The sequence below is a fragment of the Gymnodraco acuticeps genome, unplaced genomic scaffold (assembly GCF_902827175.1).
Source record: "Gymnodraco acuticeps unplaced genomic scaffold, fGymAcu1.1, whole genome shotgun sequence".
In the NCBI taxonomy this organism is placed as follows: domain Eukaryota; kingdom Metazoa; phylum Chordata; class Actinopteri; order Perciformes; family Bathydraconidae; genus Gymnodraco; species Gymnodraco acuticeps.
In genome coordinates this window covers 330,574-351,993 of record NW_022990334.1, presented here as the reverse complement: position 1 = coordinate 351,993, position 21,420 = coordinate 330,574, and the positions used below count along the sequence as shown (strand labels likewise).

Sequence of the window (21,420 nt, the reverse complement as noted above, 5' to 3'; positions counted from 1 at the left end):
AGGAAGTAGTCTTCAAGCTGCCCCCCTTAATCTATAATCGTTTAGAATGTCTCAACTGACAATTCCAGTGTTATCAATAAACGTGTGAGAACCATATACTTTACAATGAGCCTTTGTAAAATACCTTTAGCCGGTATTATTTAGTCCACGGTCAGCACTTTCTTCCTAAAATTCTGGCAGCACTGATAGCTTCCAGACATAGGGAATACTAATGTATTACTTTTTTGGGAGAAATTCATTTATCTTACCTGTATTATCTTTCCATTAACCAGTATTTTCACAATCAATTAGCCAGAAATTATTTTCTAAACAGAGAATTTGGTGTTATATTGTAAACACACTTTGTAGTAAAATGTAATTCAATCACGGGAGGGGTGAGAACATTTAATGGCTGGTATGCTGGTATGCAACATTCAGTTGACACTGGTTTACAATGATGGTACCATTGCTTGTGAACATCTTATAAAGTAGAAATGTAAAACCAAAAAACTGTCAGAAAAATACAGATTACGTGTTTCAAACATGATTGTTCCAAGTATCAGTCGAACATTTACACATTTGTAAACTGTGAATTTTTTTCCAGCAATAGAAAGATCTCTATCTGAACAATGCAGCATGCATCCAAATTAATTTTATGTGACAAAAATGATAAATATATATCATTAACACTCATAAATCAAGAAGATATTACATCTTCAGCATATCCAAGTGTTTATTCGGGACAGCAGCCAACATTTGTGTTACTTTTCTGCAATTACCTAAATCTTATCACACACACACCACAGTAACATAAAGATGTAAGTTGTCCCACTTTACATAAAATGTGAGATCCTCCTAATGACTGCCAATAAAATGTTTTTGATAGTTCAAGGTAAAAGAAGAATTACATTAAAAGCTATATTAATTTTCATAGGAGGTTGTCAAATGTTGTATATCTTGATATGGCACAACACTTGGTATTTTGTACTTAAAGCTAGCAGCATTGCTCAAAATAAATTACAATTGATTTAACAAAATAATGAAATCAGTGTGGGGGCATAAGGGCATTATTCTAATTTCAATGATGCTGGGCTCCATGCCGTTTGACCCAGACATTGCTCTATCTAAAAGGAAAAAGATTATCTCTAAAGTTGCGTCAAATGTGCGTGTGTGTGTGTGGTGACTATAACAGGCCATGCTTCTCTCAGGATTATCACTTTAGCAGTGTATCCTCAGGGACCCTGAGCAGGCTGAATATATTTTATGACACAAATATGAAGAATTCAAATATAAAATGGACAGCAAAAGGATAAGATATAACCATACATTTAAAATTGTGACGAAGTGCTCTTCATGCCTTGTACTTCTCCTTCCCTGATTCACTAATGACGCAGATATGCTGAAACAGAAAAAAGGATTGATTAGTGTTGCAGCAATTTATTGATGCACATGTTTGTTATCCCGGTCTGACCTTGCATCAATAACACCCGGTACATAGCTGTAGTCCTAACGAATGGATTAAGATCCAGTACTTTCCCAACACATAGATGTACCAGGCAGGGCTACTATCTCCTCTCGTCTTTGTGTTAGCCATTGAGCCGCTGGCTTGCAGTTTGGAGAGACATTTCATAAATTAAGTCTGTAGCCGAACAATAGTTTTTTCATCCCAGCCTGAGATATCAGTCCCTAATTGAAAGGCTAAGATCCACTTAAGTAAATCTGAAGCTATGCCTCTGGGTAGTCTTATGGCGCTTTTCCACTGCAGCACGTAGCACGGTTTAAGCGGGCCGTACCAAACCCGGCCCGCTTTTTTTTGCATTTCTACTGGGGGTAATTCCGGCTCAGGGCTACTTTTTCACCTTTTTTCTGGCCCTCCAAAATCGAGGTTCTTACCGGACCAACAACCGGGCTGAATATGCTAAACTAGTGACGTAAACACTCTCGACTGCTGATTGGTCAGATCAAACCCAGCCCGCTTAAACAGTGCTCACAAGTATTCTACATGCCAAATCTGTCCAGTTCTATCAAATCTGGCAGCCTTACTTACATTTCCTCAGCGACTATTGTTAAAGAAACCTCCTGAAGACCTGTAATCATAAGCCATGACAAACATTTAAGTGATTCTCCTGTAACCCCCATGTATGTCTGGAAACTGAGCTGTTTATTTGTTTTGGTTTTGCTTTGTAATTGTGCATTTGTCATGCATCTGCTCTGTCATTATTGAGCTCGTAGAAATTAAGAAAAATCAATAAACATACTGTTTTAAAAAAAAATCACCTGACACAAACTGTTTGCCCAGACTCTTATAAGCAGATAACATGACATACTTTCTTTATCCATCTCAAATACTTACATTTAGATCTCTAAAGTACTCGTTGTAGTCTAGTGCGTATCCAACCACAAATTTGTCAGGCACCTCGAATCCTACAACTGAAAGAAACAGGAGAATAAAACAGTTACTTGGTGTTGCAATACACCAACAACTCTGAAATAGTAGTATCCTATATTATTATTAGTATCTTCATCGTGTAACATACAGTACATAATATTAACTATACATTTCACAAGTAGTCTAAAATAGGTGTAAACTCACAGTCCGGTCGGTAGCCAATACTTCTTGGTGTTCTCTTCACCAACAAACTGGGGAGAGAAACAAAGTTGATCAGTTATAAAACTTCATAAATAACAGCCTCTTGGTAAAGAATCCCCGCAATCTTACAGTTTTAAAAGAGATCAAATTACCTTGCTACTTTAACCATTTTTGGTTTGTACTGTTTGAGGAGTTCCAATAACGTCTTCATTGTCTTCCCTGTGTCGATAATGTCCTGGAAACACAGCACGAGAGAAGCTAATGTTAGCAGTCTTGGAATAGAAAGCGGTTTCATTTACTGTATAAGAAAATGTCCGTACGTACCTCCACAATCAAGACGTTCTGTGAAAAAAGAAAAATAACGAAATGATTATATTAATATCATAATATTAATGAAAACAGTGGACTGGATGTATTTTATCTTAGCATGCAGACGTTAATAATCACAGTTATCCTTTTTTATAATCCAACTTGTTCAGAATTTGTAATTAGTGAATGTGTATCATTTCATTTATTCATTATGAAAATCATGGATACATCAACTAAGGTAAGTTATGTGATGCAAAACAAGATACAATTAATAAACGTTAATTGAACTTTTATATTATTAATATCAAAATCCAGTGTCCACTCATTTTCTATTTTGTCTTATTTGACAAAGACTTCCTTCCCCCCCGTTGAATAATAGTTATTTGACTGCTTTTTGAAGAACTTGTTTACAAGAGAAGTTTTTAATTTTTTTTCCCATTAATCTTTAAGCAAAACAAAGTCTTACAGTGGTGTCGATTAAATCAACGTATCCATTAGTTGACAAAATCGTATGCGTGTAGGTCTTAAAAAAATCTTTAGCTCAAGTCAGCTCGAATATCTTTTCATTTTGCGTATTTGGGTTGCGTCTTATTTTCTTCCTACCCCCCTTGTAAATTAGCCTGTGTAAAATTCAAGGTATTTGTTCAAGCTGAATGTTACCACTACCAGGTTGTTGTTCTTCTATTCATGGCAGAAATACATAACATATAACATGTCAAAGACAGACCTAGAGTCAACAAAGATTGTTTATTCATAGTCATGCTGCCCTTCATACTTCTTACCTTGCCTGTCAGTGAAGACAGGTCATCTCCACCGATGACTTTGATTTCACCTGTCGACTGGTCATTCTGTGAGGATAAGAATAAAGATGACATGTTTCAGACTTCACATTTTAAGTTGTACAGCTGGAGAAGTTATATCAATGAACAAAAAGGTTAATTACAAAGAAAAACTACATTTGTGGCATTCTACGTCTGTTGTTTATGCATCAACATGTACAAATGCAGTGTTTCTAACCAAAATAAATTATGTGTATTCCTATGTTTCTTTTCATTCACCGAGTGGAAACAAATGACATGAAAAAAGGCTTGGCAGAGTAGGAAAAAGTGGTTGTATCACTAAAACAAAATACAGTTGGAAATAACTTTAACAAATATTGACGAACATTAAGCATGGGACTAATTGTCACTCAAGTTTTTGCTCCACTGATGAGACATTAGATCTGTGCGGACCATGAGGCAGCTTTTCCACAATTGAAGCTTGTTTTTCCACCATTCAAGATTTGAACTGGCTCTAATGCCAGATTGTCTGGAAATTAAATTCAAACTATACTTGGATATAAACCTTGTATTGAAACCTAGCACATGTGCCGATTGCATTTCCTCATAAAATGAATTACAAAACCAAATGTTGACTCTTAAATCGTGCCTTGTTTACATGCAGTTGGGAACACAAAGTATTTCCTATTTGCCAGCACATTGTTGCACCACTGACTTCAGTGAAAATGCATGAAACCAATCTTAGTGAATCGCCCGCATGTCCATTCACATACATGTGCATCCTTGTGTGCACACAGGAGATACTTATACATTGCGAAAAAGCATGTAAACTTTTTTCTTCCAAAAAGAGTAAGTCAACAACTCTAGAGGATTCCCTTTGAGCATTGACATTTTAAAATCATGTAAAGCAAATCAACTATAGTAAAGGTATCTGCTTTTATAAAAAGTGCAGTATGTCTTAGCTGATGTAAAAAGAAAGAAAGACAGAAACTGATGTATTACACAGTAGCTCTTGAGGCGAATGAAGTCCACTGTCATTGGGATGGAGCGGTCACTGTTCCTGTTCAGTGCCTTGATGTAGTCCAGCAGGTCTGCAAAGAATTTGTAACCACCTTTGAGCACACAGAGGGCCACAATGTGGTGCCCCCCCCATCTCCTTCATAATCTCTCTGGCCAGTCTCTCTGTCCTGTGGTCACGTGGGACAGGGGAAGAGGGAAAGAGGGAAAGAGAGAGAGAGGAGCGTCAGCTCAGTTTTCTGCTACAGTCAGCAGTAGTTCCCATTTCCTTTTTGCTTGTGTCAGCAGGCAAAGCTTTAATTTCTAAAGCACTCCCAAGTAAAGCAAACCCGGAGAGCCGGATAATGGAAATCACCACAACAACAAAAAAGGTTATATGCAGTACTAAATAGCAAATTTGCCAAGAAAACAAGAAAAACAGGAAGTACAAGATTAACAGATATGTTTTTGAGACATTTAAAAACACTTACAAATATCGGTAGTGTCGGCACTTTGACCCACTGAACACCTTGGAATCCCACAGGGTCTTTGTTTGGGCACACTAGACTTTTAGTTGAACCCAACAATGTATCACATTTTCTCTATCCTGCAAGAAGAAAGTGCTAGAAAAGTCACACCCCCACCTGTCCAAAATGAGTCCATGGGGGATGTAGACCCTGTCCAGGTCTTCTGCGTAATGCTTTGGTATGCAGAACAAGTCCAGGTCATACCCCTGCTCATCATCGCTGATCTGAAATAAAACATGACACAAAGGGGTTTAAAAAAGAAAATCTCAGGGGTATTACCTAACATTCATCTGATACAGGGTAGTACGGGGGGAATGGGATGAAGAGGTCAACGCAGGGCTACTTTCCCATCCACAGCCAACGTAGATTTGATTGCCTCTAGACTCTAGAGCAGGGGTGGCAAACTCATTTCAGTTAAGGGGCCACATACTGCCCACTTTGATCTAAAGTGGGCCGGACCAGTAAAATCATAGCATAATAACCCACAGGCCCTATAACGACAATATTTCTGTTTAAGTGCAAATAAGTAGGCTACAAGTACATTCGGAAAATGTCCACATGTAATGAGACGCAAAACGTTATGAACAAACTGACATTTATTAAGAAAAAACAAGTGCAATTTCAAGTGCTACACACATGTTCATTACAACAGATCACAGTTTCCACCTGAACTGACTCACCACAAAATACAAATAAAAACGTGGGAGCTATTAAGTGAGGAGTTTGAGTTACCCCCCTTGCCTTGAAGATATAACATTTCTATATTTTAAAAAGAAGTTGGGCAGTGCCACATCAAATCAAACTATTGTTTGCCTAATGCAGCTGCTGATTGACATTATAATACACAATGTTCTATGACATAATAATATAACATGTTCAAATATTTCAGTAGGTTCTTATTTTCACGTCACTGATTAATTTGCTCCTGAAACTTGACATCTTTTAGCCCTCACAATGGCATCAATATCAGGCTTAAAATCCTGACTAGCAGCCAATTTAATGAGTTCATTCAGGCACTTGTGTGTGAGTCTTGAGCGCAGCTTTGTTTTAGTAATGTTCATTACAGAGAAAACCTGTTCACAAAGGTAGGTGGTCCCAAACATGCTCAAAACTTTTGCTGCCAGGGCTGTCAATTTGGGGTATCCTGGCAAAAGATACCGATAAAATGTGCCCAAGTCCGATGAGGCAAATTTGTCCTTTAAATCCTGATCACATTGTAAGTCGATTATCTCAAGTTGTATGTCGACGGGCAGATCCGCAGCCTTAACTGCAAATGGCGAGCGAAACACTGCAAACTCTGTCTCAAGCTCACCAAAGACCTGAAACCGCCGCTCAAACTCCCGCAGCAATTCCGTAATGTTGTCTTTGTACCGACTCATGTCAGCAGTAACTCCGGTCATATGCACATTTCTTAGATGAGGGAAATGAGCAGGGTCACCACTTGACAGCTGTGTCTCCCACAAAGCCAGCTTCAACTTAAATGCGCGTATGCTGTCATAATATTCTGTGACAACTTGTTTGCGACCTTGCATCGTTATATTCAGATTATTCAAGTGCTCTGAAATATCCACCATAAATGCAAGGTCCTGCAGCCATTCTGGGTTTTTTTAATTCATGCACTGGCTTACCCTTTTTCTCCATGAACTGTCCAATTTCCTCGCGTAGATCAGAAAAACGCTTCAGCACGGCACCTCGGCTCAACCACCTTACTTCATATGGTAGGCTACAGGTGATGTCTTTATCACTGAGGAGGCTGTCGAACTGACGGTGATTCAGCCCTCTGGCTCGGATGAAATTAACAGTTTGGACAACCACTTTCATGACGTGATCCATTTTTAACGTCTTGCAACACAATGCCTCCTGGTGCAAAATACAGTGGAATGTCCAAAAACGATCTCCTCCATTTGCTGCTTGTACTTTCTCCCTGAATTTCGTGGCAACACCTGCTTTTTTCCCGATCATTGATGGTGCGCCGTCTGTAGCCAGACTGACAGCACGGGTCCAGTCCACTCCGACCCTGTCCAGTGCTTCAACGAGAGCGCTAAAAATGTCATCCGCTTTAGTGGTGTCTGTCATAGGAACCAACTCAAGGAACTCTTCGGTGACCGTCAAAGTCTCATCTACACCACGAATGAATATGGCCAGTTGAGCAACATCTGTAATGTCAGTGCTCTCATCGATTGCAACTGAAAATGCTACGAATGACTTGACTTTTAATTTTTTCTGGCTATCCAAATCTGCTGAAAGATCGGCAATCCTATCCTTCACTGTATTCCTCGTTAGACTAATGTTGGAAAAAGCCTGTCGCTTCTCAGGACACACGATTTCTGCAGCCTTCAGCATGCATGTTTTCACAAACTCACCCTCAGAGTATGGCTTTGAGGCTGATGCTATTTCGTTAGCAATGAGATAGCTGGCTTTCACGGCTGCGTCACTTATATCTCGGCTCCGGGTAAAAACGGCCTGTTGTTTCTTTAGACCTGATAGCAGGTCATTTATCTTTTCTTTTCTCCGTTGTCCTTGCAAGCAGTCGTATTTCTCTCCATGGTGAGTCTCATAATGGCGGCGAATATTATATTCTTTGGGCACAGCAACTTGCTGCGAACACACCAAGCATACAGGTTTTCCATTTACCTCTGTAAAAAAATAGGATGCGGTCCATTTTTCTTGGAAAACTCGGCACTCCGTGTCCACTTTTCTCTTTTTTGACAGAGACATTTGGGGATGAGAGTGTCAGAGGTTATTGACTGCAATCACTACTCTTACTCATCACTTTTTTTACAGTCTGGCTGCGCTCTCACTGGTACCGGTGCGGTAGTGCGCCCACTAGTGGAAGGATTCAAAATAGCAGTTTTTTTCCCCTCCTCTCATACAGTAGCCTACTTAGCAAAATCCTTCAGCTCCGTGGGCCAAGCTGGAATGCCTCCCGGGCCGGATCCGGCCCGCGGGCCGTATGTTTGCCACCCCTGCTCTAGAGCCACATACTCTGAAAACAATACGTTATTTGTACAGTTTAGCAAGCAACAGTCAGTGGTTGTAAACACATACCACAGTAGATTCTCAAACTGCCTGCCACTTGAACCCAGACAACATAACTGATATCATGTGACAGCTGGGAAGCTGGTGTAGAGCCTGAGGTTATGTGGGAGTGATGCGAGTAACTGTAACCGCACCCAGGAATCAGAGTTTTCTCCCAAGACAACACATTCTTATTGCTAAACTAAACACTAGATTGCAAAGACTTGTGGTTGAACCAGAACAAAGCATTTCCCCTCATGCCCACCAAAATGAAAAAAACATGTCCATCTGTTGGGCTTCACCCTTTCAATGCAAAATAATAATCACTGATACTGAGCAGTAACATGGTCTGAGGGAGGGGTTTACACTGTTGGACGTTAACCCGCCATTATCTTTATGAATCAACAAACATGGCTGTTGTTAGCACTCACATCAGTCAAGTTAGCAGGTTATGAAAGACTCTGGTTACGCGCAAAAAGGGCATGTGAAGGAAGGTAGGCCCCAGGAAAATGATTGGACACGTGTAACATTCTGCAACAGCCAGAGAAACCAGATTTTTTACAATTTATATTAAAATCCTTTGTTTATTGATTTACTGTCAGGATCGTTAAGAATATTTTAACATACACATCCCAATGAAAGAGTAAGAGTTCAAAAAGGTTGACCTTGCGGTTTGTGTGAACAAAGAGCATGTTAGGCAACACTTCACTCTGCAACTGTATCTGAAATATGACACAGGAGACAGGATCTTCTACTATCTTTTGTTGGGCAAACTTTGCAACTAGCTTGACCATAGTGTCAGCAAGTCTTCATAACAACAAAACACTGATTTCAAAATGTGGTCAGTGAAGTTACCTACAAAAAGATTTACAAATAATTCACACAGACTAGGAGGTCCTAACATCTGCTGCATCATACAACACATCATCGCCTTCATACATAGAAACACCATTAAATTAACCTTTCCAGTTTCTTTAGAGAAACAAAACAACCACTGTACACATCCAAAAAGCTCTCTACTATTATATTGTTTTACCATTATATTGTCACTCAACGTTTTTCATATTTCTAATTAATGTTTAACAACTTTTTAAACATTTGCATACATCTATAATAATCATTATGCATATCAATGTGCTACATTCTTGTTTATATGCATTTTATTAATTAATATAACTAATAATTTCTGTTATCCCTAATTTTCTTGCACTATTTTAGATTCTCATTTTGTTTGACCTTGCATGATATATTTGTATTCTCTAATAGATGTATGACCATTTTTTGTGAAAAATGCAAAAAGTAATGCAATATATTAAATACATGGTTTATACCTGTAATTACTGTGGTTCCATTTCTTCTAATTACCTCATTTGGGCGTGCACATTTGCCACGCGCAAACCTACCTCTTTTGGATTTGGAAAGGTTGGCATGTATGTAGATATGATATGATGCGTTACAACTGTAGACACTGAATATATTTAAAGTAATGTTTTGACATCTTTCCAAAGACAATCAGCTTTATTGTATGTCCATTACACACATAACATAACCCTACTTTAAACAGTTTATTACCTATTCTTTAAGACACAGCCTATTGAAGAAGCGCGCTTAAACACGCCCCCTTACTCGCAGCTCGTGTTTTTATGCTTTCTCGCTGCTGTTATGTACAATCTTGTAATACACTAACTAATAAACCTGCAATGTGCTGTCAGGTACAGAAACCCGCACATTAGGTTTGAATATGTCCATCCTTAAGCGTCTCCTGCGTCATGTCCCAAAGCGTGCGGAGCGCATGTTTGTTTCTATGGCCGCAGGCCACGCTGGCCACACACATAGGAAACACTGTGTGTCTGACAAAACATAGTGAGCATACAACACACAAAGACAGGTTATTTACCACGAATATTCAACAGCAGGTGTAGCATATTTGTCAAACGCAGTGTCGCTCGGGTACAGTGTGTTGTTCCAGTGGGCACTCAGAGGTAATCTACGACCAGCTTCTAATTTCATTCTGCTGTTGGGAGCACTTACCACAACACAGGGGCTGGATGTCGCCATGTCCGTGTCGGTCCCTGTCGTTCGGTTTGAACTAAGTCTTCCGTGGTCTTCAAATTCAGGAGAGATAAATGTATTGTGTTTTCGCGGAGTCCTCGCCCTTATGACAGCACACACATGGAGGTTGGCTAGTCCTAAAGGAGGCTGCTTTCTATTTCCGGTATGTGGGCCCGTATCTCCGTAGCTCTACTGTAGCTCGGCTGCTGTGTGGAATGATGACGCAGGAGCACCGCGGACCAATCAAATGCGTAGTAACGGAAAAGCCCCGCAAACTGCCAAGTTCTGGTTCTCAACTACAGTAAAGAGATAGTAAGAATATAAAACTCATTGTCATTGTCTCTGAACATAAGTGGATAAGGCAGTTTGTACCTCATAAGCATGACCTTTGACTGCTGAATAAAACTGTACTGTACAATTTACATTTTCAAGGGAAAATGCGCATCATGTTAATTATGCGAGACTGTAGCCACTAGGCCACGAGGGTCTAAGTGACCCTCGTGGCCTCACATTTTGGAGGACCTTGTTACTAAGAATATTCCATGGATAAAAGCTTTACATTTCCTCACAAATACTGTATAAAAAATGAAATTAAAGAGGTTTCGTTTCAAGTTTTACACTGTAATGCATTTTCTCAAGTAACTTAATAGAAAAACTGCTTTTTGCACAAGTACAGCCTGAAACTGTGCCCCTTTTTCTGGCATTATCAGAATATACAAATAATACAAAACATGAAAAGATATTTCAAATCATTATTTTGATTTTATCTCCGGTTCAATCTGGTTTCAGGCCTAATCACTCCACAACAACTGCCCTACTTACATTTACGAATGACTTGTACTCTGCTGCAGATGATGGTGAACTCACAGGTGCCATTTTTATTGACTTGACAAAAGCCTTTGATTTCGTTGATCGATATCTGCTCTTGGATAAACTTCACGGCATTGGCCTTTCTAATAATACAGTGTTATGGTTTAACTCGTACCTTCACAGTAGAAAGCAATGTGTGGTTGTTAATGGAAAACAGTCTGACCTGTTGATCCAACCTGTGTACCCCAAGGATCAACTCTGGGCCCACTTCTGTTCTCTATTTACATAAATGATTTATCTTCTTGTCTCATTAATTGTTGTACTCACCTTTATGCTGATGACACTGTCATATATACATCCAAATCAGATTTTTCACAAATTCAGATCTCTCTTCAATCGGATTTTAATATCTTACAGGACTGGCTATCACACAATAAACTACTGCTTAACAAAACAAAATCTTATACCATGGTCTTTGGTACCAGGCAGAAGCTCAAATCCAAACCTAATGTAGTAATAACATGTAAGGATGGCACTTCTCTGCATAAAGTTGATAGCTTTAAATATCTTGGTGTATGGCTAGACTATGAACTTTCATTTAAACTACATATAAAGCATGTAATACAAAAAGTCAATTACGGAATCGGTGTTTTACACCGCTCTCGCAATTGTTTTACGCTCAGTGTCCGAAAGAGAATTGCTTCTCAACTTATTCTTCCGATTATGGACTATTGTGATGTTGTCTACCAAAATGCACATAAATCAGATCTTGCTCCACTCAACATAGCCTACAATAGACTATGCAGATTTGTTCTTGGTTGTCCTTTTCGTACACATCACTGCACAATGTATAACTTAAATGGCCTTCTTTAAATGTAAGAAGACACACGCATTGGCTCCAGCTGATATTTAAATGCATTTATCTTAACTATCCCCCTTATTTAAAGCAGTATTTTGTACCCTACTCACCAAATCATCAAGTTAGACATTCTGTTCAGATTTATTTCTCTGTCCCCTCTGCAAAAAAATTGATTGGCAGAAGAGCGTTCATGTTCAAAGCCCCAACTGACTGGAATACTTTACCTGCTGCTATTAGATCTTTTGCATCATTGGGTATGTTTAAACATGCATTATCATCTCACTTTCAACTGGTCTGCACTTGTTATTAATGAAACTGATATTGATGAAACTGATTTGCTTGACTGTCTCAAATTGTAATGATTGTATGCATTGCTTGAATTTCACTTAACAGACTGTATGTGGTTTGTCTTGTGTGTCATGTTTTGCATTTTGTCTTTTTGTTTATGTATGTCTGTAAGTTGTTGCTATTGTCGGGACCCCCTTGAAAACGAGATGGTGCATCTCAAGGGGTTTATCCCAATCAATAAACATTACTATATATATTGTATTATTGACATTGTGTACAAATATATAATTATTTTATGAACACGTTATATTTGGAATCATCGCCTATGACATATTTCGGGGATAAGGCACAATTAAATCATCGATCTTTTATTCTAGCCAAATTCTATACATGTGTAATTGATAGGGGAAGGCTTCTTTCTTTTTTTTTAACAAACATTTGAAACTGTACATTCAGTATAAGTAAGTAAGTATTAGACCTTGTAGCAATCAAAAGCTTATGAAAGGGCACGTGTTGCCTTTAAAGTATGTATGTTTACTTCACAATTACTAATAGTGCTTTCAATACCTCCTTATTTTTAAAGACCTGGCTACAGCTCTGCCTATGGGTCATGTTAACTTTCTAAAATTCTATAATAATGTTATTCAGAGACATCTACCTTTTGCCATCAGAGGGCAACCACACTAGTATTACTGTTAGAGTAAGCTGTGTACCAATGCAAGGCAGAAATGAAACAGAGGAGCTACTCTCAGTTCTGAAACATTCAAACTTATTTCAGGTTTTAATATAAGATCTTATAACTTGGACCTAATGATGACTTGTTAGTTCATAAAATGTGTACATCTATATAAAACTAAATGCCCAAAATGATCCATACAACATACAGGTGTGAATGTAAAGGTCTGACTTGTGAGATTCCTCACTCTTTAACACTGTGTAGCTATGAGTACTGCTCTGCGTAAGAGGCCGCCTGCTGTCCAATGAAAGACTCAATTGACTCATTAAGTGTAAAATAAAAATATTTTCTATTTCCCATCATTCATGGATACATTGGTAGAGATACAAGTAACAGTACATCAAACAAATTCAAGCCACCTCCTCTAAAGAGCTCTACTTAGCCCTTTTGTGACTAAATAAAAAAATGCCACCTTGAACAGTGGGAGAAACCAAGTGCATGCTGGCAAAACTTGGACTTGACCGTCTGAAAATCCAGATATTCAAAATGTCTCATGAATGATAACACGGTAGCAAAATATTACATATCAAGAAAAAGGCTAGCATGAAAAGAGTACTCTTTAAGACATGATTACAGAAACAAGCTAATCAAACCGCACAACTTGAAAGAGACGAGTAACAAACAGACTCCTCTTAAAAGTGAGTCCTGTAGAAGCGAAGGAAGAGCAAGAATGCATCGATTTCAGCAAGTGTAATCTGTGGATACATGGGCAGTGAGTGACAATCAGAGGATCAGTCCATCAGTTCTCATTCACAGAAACAATGCAATGAAATTGAACTCAACATTGGGTCTTGTTGAAAATGGCTCTTCTTTCATGATCCAGCAGCAGTCTGCAGAGTGCCACCAGGCTGTGAAAAGCTCATCCAGTCAACTCTTTACAGGGTTTCACATGAAGGAGACATCTGCACATAGTGTTCGTTTACTGGAAGAAAACATGTGAAGGACTCGCGGGAGCTTGTAGACCACGACTTTGTGAGTAAGCTAAGATCTAGTATAAAAAGATATGTCTTCCTTGTCTTTGAGCTCTTCTGTTTTGTCCCCACATCACGTCCATCAGGCTAACCTGAAAGAATCGAAGCAATGAAATGACAGGAAATCTGAAAACACAATTGTTTGGCAATTCCAACAATGCTAAAGAAGAAAATCACAGAAACCTTGTGTTTGATATTTACGGAAGACTATTCGTGCCAATCATAACGAGTAAAACAATTTCTCTGTAGAGGTTTTCGCATGATGAGAATTAAGTTAAAAATATGAAGGGTGACAGAGTTCTGAGATTAAATCAAATATACTAGCATTAGCGAATGTCCTTAACTTGTTTCTCAGGCAAATACAAAATAAAAGTATTCCCCCTCCACTTTACCTGGCCTTAATAGTCTTCCATAGACATTAAACGCAGACATTTTGTAAAAGATAAGTGTAAAAAAATGTATTGTGTGCAACAACCACTAAAAACGTACCTAGTTGCCATTGACTTGTGTTGACGGTGTTCCTCCGTTGTTGTTTTCTGCTCTCTGTCGACTGCGATTCTCTCGTTCTTCATCCTCTTCATCCCTCTCCTCATTGCCACTGTGGTTCTTACAGTATAGTCTTTAAACAAATACACACACACACACACACATACAAAGAAGGTAAGTCACAAAACACAGTAATAGCCAACATTATCAGTTATTGCAAAAGAGGTGAAGTGTGGTCCAGTTAAGGTGTGAAGACGTAGAGTTAAAGGTGCTCTATGGAGTTTCTACCAAGGGTGGCACAATACACATTCCTGCTGCTAGTTTCGGGCCATTGACTAACAGCCGTTGGTGGGTACACTTGTAAAATGTAAATGTTTCATAGACAGGCAGGAGGAGAACTTGTAAGTTAGCTTAGAAAATGCACATTCTACAAATATAAATAAGAATAAAAACAACTTACGAGAATTGTAAACAAATCCAATATATTTGCATTTTCTGCGGGTAACATAAAATGTGTGTTCACAATAAAACTCTTCTACTTTTAATATCACCCTTTTTCACATTTGTGGTTGGATGAAATACAAATCATTCAAAAGAAGTCTCTGAAGGGAATAAATAGCATTGGCTGTGTGATCCAGCCTCAATTGGCTCGTGTTGGTTGTAAAGCTAATGCAATATATTTTTAACTGATCAAATTTAAAAGCTGTATTTGAGCTCACTTGTAGATGCCACGCGCCATGTTTTCAATGTACTTGGCTTTGTCCTGCAGGCCGCAGTGATAGTGGTAGGTCTTCACACACGCTTTAATCTCACACCCAATGGTTGCACCCAACTGAGAGCAGAGTGTGCATTTCTGGAATAGGAACACAATTTTTGTCAGAATGTACGTAGTATTTCAACTATTTCAAAACAAATGAGAAGTAAGACGAATCGTCGCACCATTCTTTTCCCTCTCTTGATTTCCTGGATGACTGTTTTCACTTCAAAGTTTCCAAATTCGGCCCGTGACGAGGTGGTGAGCTGCACTGTCCCTGATGAAAAAAGCTGAAAAGGTAATAAATTACTGAGTGTTTGTACTGTACTGTAAATGCACATTAAACGGCTTTAAATGTTCTGCAGACATCCCCACACACAGGAGTCTCACCATGCACCGGTAGTGTGCCGCCACTTTTTTGGAGTTATCGGAGTGAAGCATGCCCCTCGTTTCGTTCTCTTCCTCTCCGGCATGACAGAAGCCGCAGCGCTGGCCGCCGTCTCCCGGGCTGGACCGAAGAGGAGACCTGTCCCGCTGGAAAAACACGTAAAAGCGTTACAAATCAGACACCAAATCACGATAATTTCAAACATTTGACAAACAGGCGTGTTGCCTTACATGGGAGGAACTCTCCTCGTCTGCCACCTGTGAGGAGGTGGAGCGGCTGTCTTCTGATTGGCCACGAGGTCCCACCCTGGATCTGCCCTTCTCAAACCTCCCTCTGCCCCTGCTCTGTGGAGGCGACGCGTCTGATTCGTCGGCCACAGCTTCCTCTTCATCTGATTATGAACAAACAGTCATGATCAGGACAAACTTTTATGTAAAAAGAAGCATACATGCAAAGAACAGGAAAGTAAATCACATCAAGAAGTACAAATACAATGATGAAGGAATGAAGAGTGGACTGGTACTAGTTGCAAGAAAATGGACCCTCACACTGTTCTCGAGGCCCTCTATTATAGCTGCCTACTTCTTTGGGTACTAGGATGGGTTTTAAATGCAGAACCTAAATGTCACTGTGTGTGTTGCTGTGTATGTGTATGTAAGGATTAAAGAGGAATTCCTTCAGAAACAGGCATCAAGCTATTAATCTAATCATCCAGGCAGTTTGGTGATATGACATATGATGAGGCATATTTTACCTTCAATGCCTTCGTGAGAGGCATCCCGGTGTTTGCGACAGTAAACACTGTTATGGAAGAAAAAAAAACATTTTAATTTAATAGTTGTTACAAAATGTGTTGTTATTTATTGTAGATGTATGTAAGGAAATGTCCACAGCGGGGCTTCTTACAGGTAGATCCCCTGTGAGGGGTTCTCTTTGACCTGGGCTTTGTCCTTCAAAGCGCAGTAGTAGTGGTACGTCCTCCGGCACGTCTTCACGTCACAGCCGATAGTAGCGCCCGCCCGGTGACACGAAGAACACATCTGACGGGGAAAATAATATATTATTCGTTATCAATGGTCAACGATCCAATATCTTCAATGCAAAGGCTAAAACTCATCTTTCAGATGCACTTTTATTGGTTGGCGTCTCCATTTCCTTCTAGCCCAGTGATACAATCGTCAAAATATATTTGAGTTGTTATGAGTTCATAAAGGTGTTACTGTTTATGTTAGTGGGCATAAGATATTGTCTCATATTGATCGCAGGCAGCTGCATTTATTTCAATGGTATTGTAGAAGCCTCGAATATTCAATCAATGTATAATCCAAAATTGGGATTTATACTCATAAATAGTCAATTCTAAAATCAAATTAGAACATTTTAAAATGTATGCCAGACACATTCCTAATATTTACAATTTAACATCTAAAATCACTTCTCAATTCTTTCATTCAAGATGAAAGTACAAAATAAATAGGGAATATGGATATAAGCAATGCTTAGAGATAAGTGTATATATGAACACAGTAAGTAGCTTCGAGAGCCTTTTTTACACAAAAGCTTTGTATAATAACGTGGCATAACCTAGTGCCAGAACCACTATAAATTACATTAATAGTCTTACAGACAGCTGCAGTGCATCTCCTGAAATATTGCATATTGTTTAAGAAGTGTTGGAACCATTCATGTATGGAGACCCCATTTTGGATTCAACATTTGGTCAGATTGAGGAATAAGCCAACAAAAACTTGTAATTCTAGTTCTTTCTTTCTGGATAAAAGCTGATTATCCCCTTTTAAACCTGATGTAATCAACATAAACACTAGAGAGATTTGCTGTAATGCTAGTAGTATCAACACCTCCTCTGTAGTAAACATACTGTTATACCATATACATACAACACATGTAAACGATAAATACGCATTGGTTTATCATTCATTATTATTAGTTCCGTAGAGCAGCTTCTGCATGTTCTGTAAAGTGCTTGGATGTGTGGTACTGTTACTAAAAACAAGTAGCCTAATTGATATAAATGTAATGTGTTCTCTCTTCTTCTACACAGATACAGAGGTTACTTACCAATTTATTTCCCCTCTTGATCTCCCTTTTCACATCATCGAGGGAAAATCCTCCAATGTTTTCGCTGTCTGAGTGAGATGTGACCAGGGCAGAGGAGAAAAGCTGCGTGGGACATTTGAAATAAGCATACATGTGAACGTTGTACAATATCTGCATCTTCATTTCCATCATGCTACTACTGTTGGACTATTTTCAATATGAAGTGGGAGGGTTAACATAGATATCATGTCATCATCGATTCTTTTAAACGTATCATAAAAACCTGCATTTGTCAGTTCTATATGCCATATTGTTAAATGGTGTTTTCTCAACTTGGAGGTCATGATCACCAATGGGAGAAGAGACAAATTGGAGCCCTTCGAGATAATGTATAGGATATGAACCATTTCTTTCGGCTATATGCTTTTTCTCATTATGAACTGTGGCGGAAAAACACAAATCCCACAGTTGTTGTGGTTAAAGTTGACAAGGTTCTCAGGTAAACATGACTTATTCTAGCTGAAGGGTGATAGGGTTGAGAGCAGGGATCTCTCCTCACCATGCACTTATGGTGGGCTGCCACCTTCTGGCCGTCAGACAGCAGCAGCTGACCACACTCCTTGTCCCGGTTGGTTCTGCAGAAGGCACATTTAAGGAGCCGCGCTGCCGCTCCTTTCCTCTGTCCCGACATGACCGAAGGCTTTCTGGTTGGACCAAGACTCTAATAAATGAAAACAAAAACATCACAAAAAGGTGAAAGGCAAGAGGAGATAAGGATGGAAGGCTGGTAGATCCTTACAAATAGATGTTATTAAAGCAGTTATACAATTAATTGTCCACCCTTGCCATGTCATCTGGATATATATCAGGTTCAGCGTTCATACACATTCAGATAAAAGCTAATATGATTTAAATAGGATGACATATTAATTAAAAGTCAACAATTAGTCTTCTCACCAATCAAATGATTGACAGAAGATTAATTGGCAACTTTTGAGATTATCCGTCAAAATCCTTTTTCATTAAAAAATGGCAGCGAATTCTGTTTTGTAAATCTAAGATGGCCTAATACTCTCTGATGATGTCATATTAAAAAGGGATATTTGTAATTAATAGTTCGTTTTTGGCTGACAAAACCAGGCATGTTAAGACATTACCTTGGAGTTTGGGTAACCAGGATTGCATTTTTTATTTTTTGACATTTTATATTAAGATTAATCTAGAAGATAAACATATTTGTTAAATTGAAAAGAAATTGTTAGTTGCATCACCTACATACAGTTTGTAGATGATGCACAGAGTCCTCCTTAGCAATGAAGATAACGTCTGAATGGTTCAAGTTATGGCCGAATATCAGCATGAAAGCAATACAAATAAAACATATTCAGGTTGAAGGGTTCATAACGAGGTACAAATCTGCATAAACGTAATGTTAACCAAACAGCCAGCCCAAAGGAAAATGCACTGTGAACAAGTGTGTCCTAAAACTAAATGCAAGTATTGTGAAATCCTTTTGGATGGCAGCCTTTAGGAACTCTTTCCCAGAAACAGCTGGAAACGAAACTTTGACCATAGCCCCAAGAAACTCCAACAAAGAGCACCAAAGAAAAGCCCTGCTTCCTACAATAACTCAGGAAGTGTATAATATATCCTAGCAAAACCTCTGATGCTTGACATTTTCCCAACCTAGTTCAATTAATTCAACTGTGCTAAGGAAAGTCTTTGATGACATGCAATGTACGATAACTAAAATCCACGGAACAAGTTGCTGTTAACACTGCTGACCATTATCAACATGTTTTGAGATCCTTGTATGTTTGAGGAGGATAACAACCAGATTGTTTAGGCCTATGTTTTGTTGTTAAAGGAGGCAGCTGTGAACAATATCCTCTCAACATATCAACAGCCCTCACATATCAATCAGACTGAACAGTAAATAGGGTCAAGGAAATCTGATGTCCAGTTTTGTAGTTTTTTCTGCAAATGATGCAACATGTTTTGCCATTCCGCAAAGTCTTCTCTTCTAGTTTATCACATCTCATCTGCCCCACATTACATCCATAACATAATATACTTTAAAAATGCAATCAGTGGAAAATATGCAATTTTAGACTGATGTTCCTTTTATGAGCAGTAAAGACAGCCGCATTTGCAGGACATTCAAATGTCACTATTGTATCATTTTCAGCTGCATTTCTATCAAACCTTTATATTTAGATATAAATCATAATTTTCTTGGAAATTATGCAAGCTTTGTTGCATTTTCATCACAGTATTCTTTAAAATAGAGATCAAACCTCTTTATATGTGCTGCCATTGCAGAGATCGCCTGTTTGATGTTGTTCAAAAATCGCCTCAGGCGCCACATATATGTTAAATATGATAAGAAAAAGATGTGCTTAATCCTCTATTGTCCATAAGCGAAAATGGGTGTTATTTAAAAATCACAAAAGCAGTGTGCAGCGACGCCTTGATAGAGCCATTACAGCCATGATAGCAGGGCCGGGATTTCACTGCGGCGGCGGCAGCGATACACACACAACACTGCCGTGTAAATAACACCAAATACCCTTTAATTCAACCTCTGGCTCACTAACATGCTTTCATTTCACTATCCTGCCCTTTATATCCATACTGTGTTCGATTTGTCACCAGAACAAGCGAAAAATTAAAAGTGGCTAAAATTTCTCCTACAAAAGTTTTGAATTAAAGGGGGTGTGTGTCTCTTTCTCCAACAAACCAGCTATAACAGAAAACTAATTTCACTATGAACATCTCAACGCCCCAAAATCTCTCACAAGGCCTTTTCTTGTAGGAAAATAAGGTCGGTGGTAGGAAAATATGACTCTTCCTACATTGTGTTGTTGTTGAAATGCTAAAAACAGCGTTTATTTCCCTTTAAATGTGGGAAATGATCATGACAGGCGCGGGGGTTCGCAAATCGTTTCGAAGTAAAGAGCGCCATACGTGATGTGTCCCCGTGAAAGAGAGCAGCTTGTTCACCAGCAATACGGCCTGAAACCACAATAGGCCGTACAACACAGCGGGTATCTGAAACACGCTGATACACAGCTCACATCTTACCTGCTAATATAATTATTATGGCGCTGAGGAGGTGGAAAAGATGGGAAAGTGTTCCGAGAAGTGACTGTGTTTCTTCCCGTCCTTCAGAAGTGATCGTGGGCTTTTTCGCACTAGTAGCATCAAGCTAGCCGCTGTGCTCAAGGCAGCTGGACACTTCCGGGTCTGGCTTTCAAAAATAAAAGTCGCGTCCACGAATGTTTGTTAAAATGTTTCAAACGTGAAAATTATGCAGGAGGTCTGAGTATGTAGGGTGCAAAAGTGCTTTACAAAAATACCTCCTGGAAATCCTGAAGCATCAATATCCCAAAGATGGGCCGCACTTTATTCAGATTTAAATATGGTAAAGTTAATTGTTTCTTTTTTAAATTGTATTCACACAGCATAATAAACATGTTATGAATATACAGACCATTTCTGGGAATTAAAGCTCTGGCAAACAAATGTCATGCAATGTAGGCCTACATCAATACAAGGGTATAGTTGTTTCCTTTTTAGGGTAGCCTATATGTGCAATGCCTATTGTTTGATTTTGTATGATTGGAAAATAGATCATCGAAGAGAAGTTTTCAAACATGTTAAATCCAGACAAGGACTAGTCAAATGAACACATCGTTCAAAAAAAAATATTGCTATTATTCAATTGTAAAATGGATACTGTTTTATTATGGTAGCTAGAGAAGAGCAATAAGCAGAAGACCTACGCATCTAAAAGATGTGATTTAAACCATGAATGCAG

At 38.8% G+C, this 21,420-nt stretch overlaps 2 protein-coding genes across 2 annotated transcripts; both read right to left on the bottom strand.

Annotated features, from left to right (window-relative positions):
- Positions 1–365: 365 nt before the first annotated feature.
- On the bottom strand, positions 366–10,459 carry hprt1 (hypoxanthine phosphoribosyltransferase 1). The gene is given in 10 exon segments (XM_034223251.1): positions 366–1,378; positions 2,333–2,409; positions 2,573–2,619; positions 2,722–2,804; positions 2,894–2,911; positions 3,661–3,726; positions 4,660–4,806; positions 4,808–4,844; positions 5,298–5,404; positions 10,230–10,459. Coding segments are annotated over 10 exon segments (657 nt in total). The 5' UTR covers positions 10,257–10,459; the 3' UTR covers positions 366–1,330.
- A 2,749-nt stretch (positions 10,460–13,208) lies between these two features.
- phf6 (PHD finger protein 6) lies at positions 13,209–20,837 on the bottom strand. Its single transcript, XM_034223183.1, has 11 exons — positions 20,685–20,837; positions 18,160–18,321; positions 17,622–17,723; positions 16,449–16,582; positions 16,297–16,343; positions 15,773–15,933; positions 15,545–15,688; positions 15,340–15,444; positions 15,120–15,253; positions 14,404–14,533; positions 13,209–14,006 (listed from the first exon to the last, which is right to left on the bottom strand). Exons 2-10 carry the CDS (start codon positions 18,289–18,291, stop codon positions 14,404–14,406), a joined length of 1,089 nt encoding a protein of 362 aa, XP_034079074.1. The 5' UTR covers positions 18,292–18,321; positions 20,685–20,837; the 3' UTR covers positions 13,209–14,006.
- Between the last annotated feature and the right edge of the window lie 583 nt (positions 20,838–21,420).

Bases quoted from the DNA above. Each gene is read 5' to 3' on its own strand.
- phf6 (XM_034223183.1), bottom strand. From the start codon at position 18,291: ATGTCGGGACAGAGGAAAGGAGCGGCAGCGCGGCTCCTTAAATGTGCC. The intron at 15,445-15,544 runs GTGAGACTCCTG...TTACCTTTTCAG, and splicing joins CGGCACACTACCGGTGCATG to CTTTTTTCATCAGGGACAGT. The intron at 14,534-15,119 runs GTGAGCTCAAAT...ATTTGTTTAAAG, and splicing joins ATGGCGCGTGGCATCTACAA to ACTATACTGTAAGAACCACA.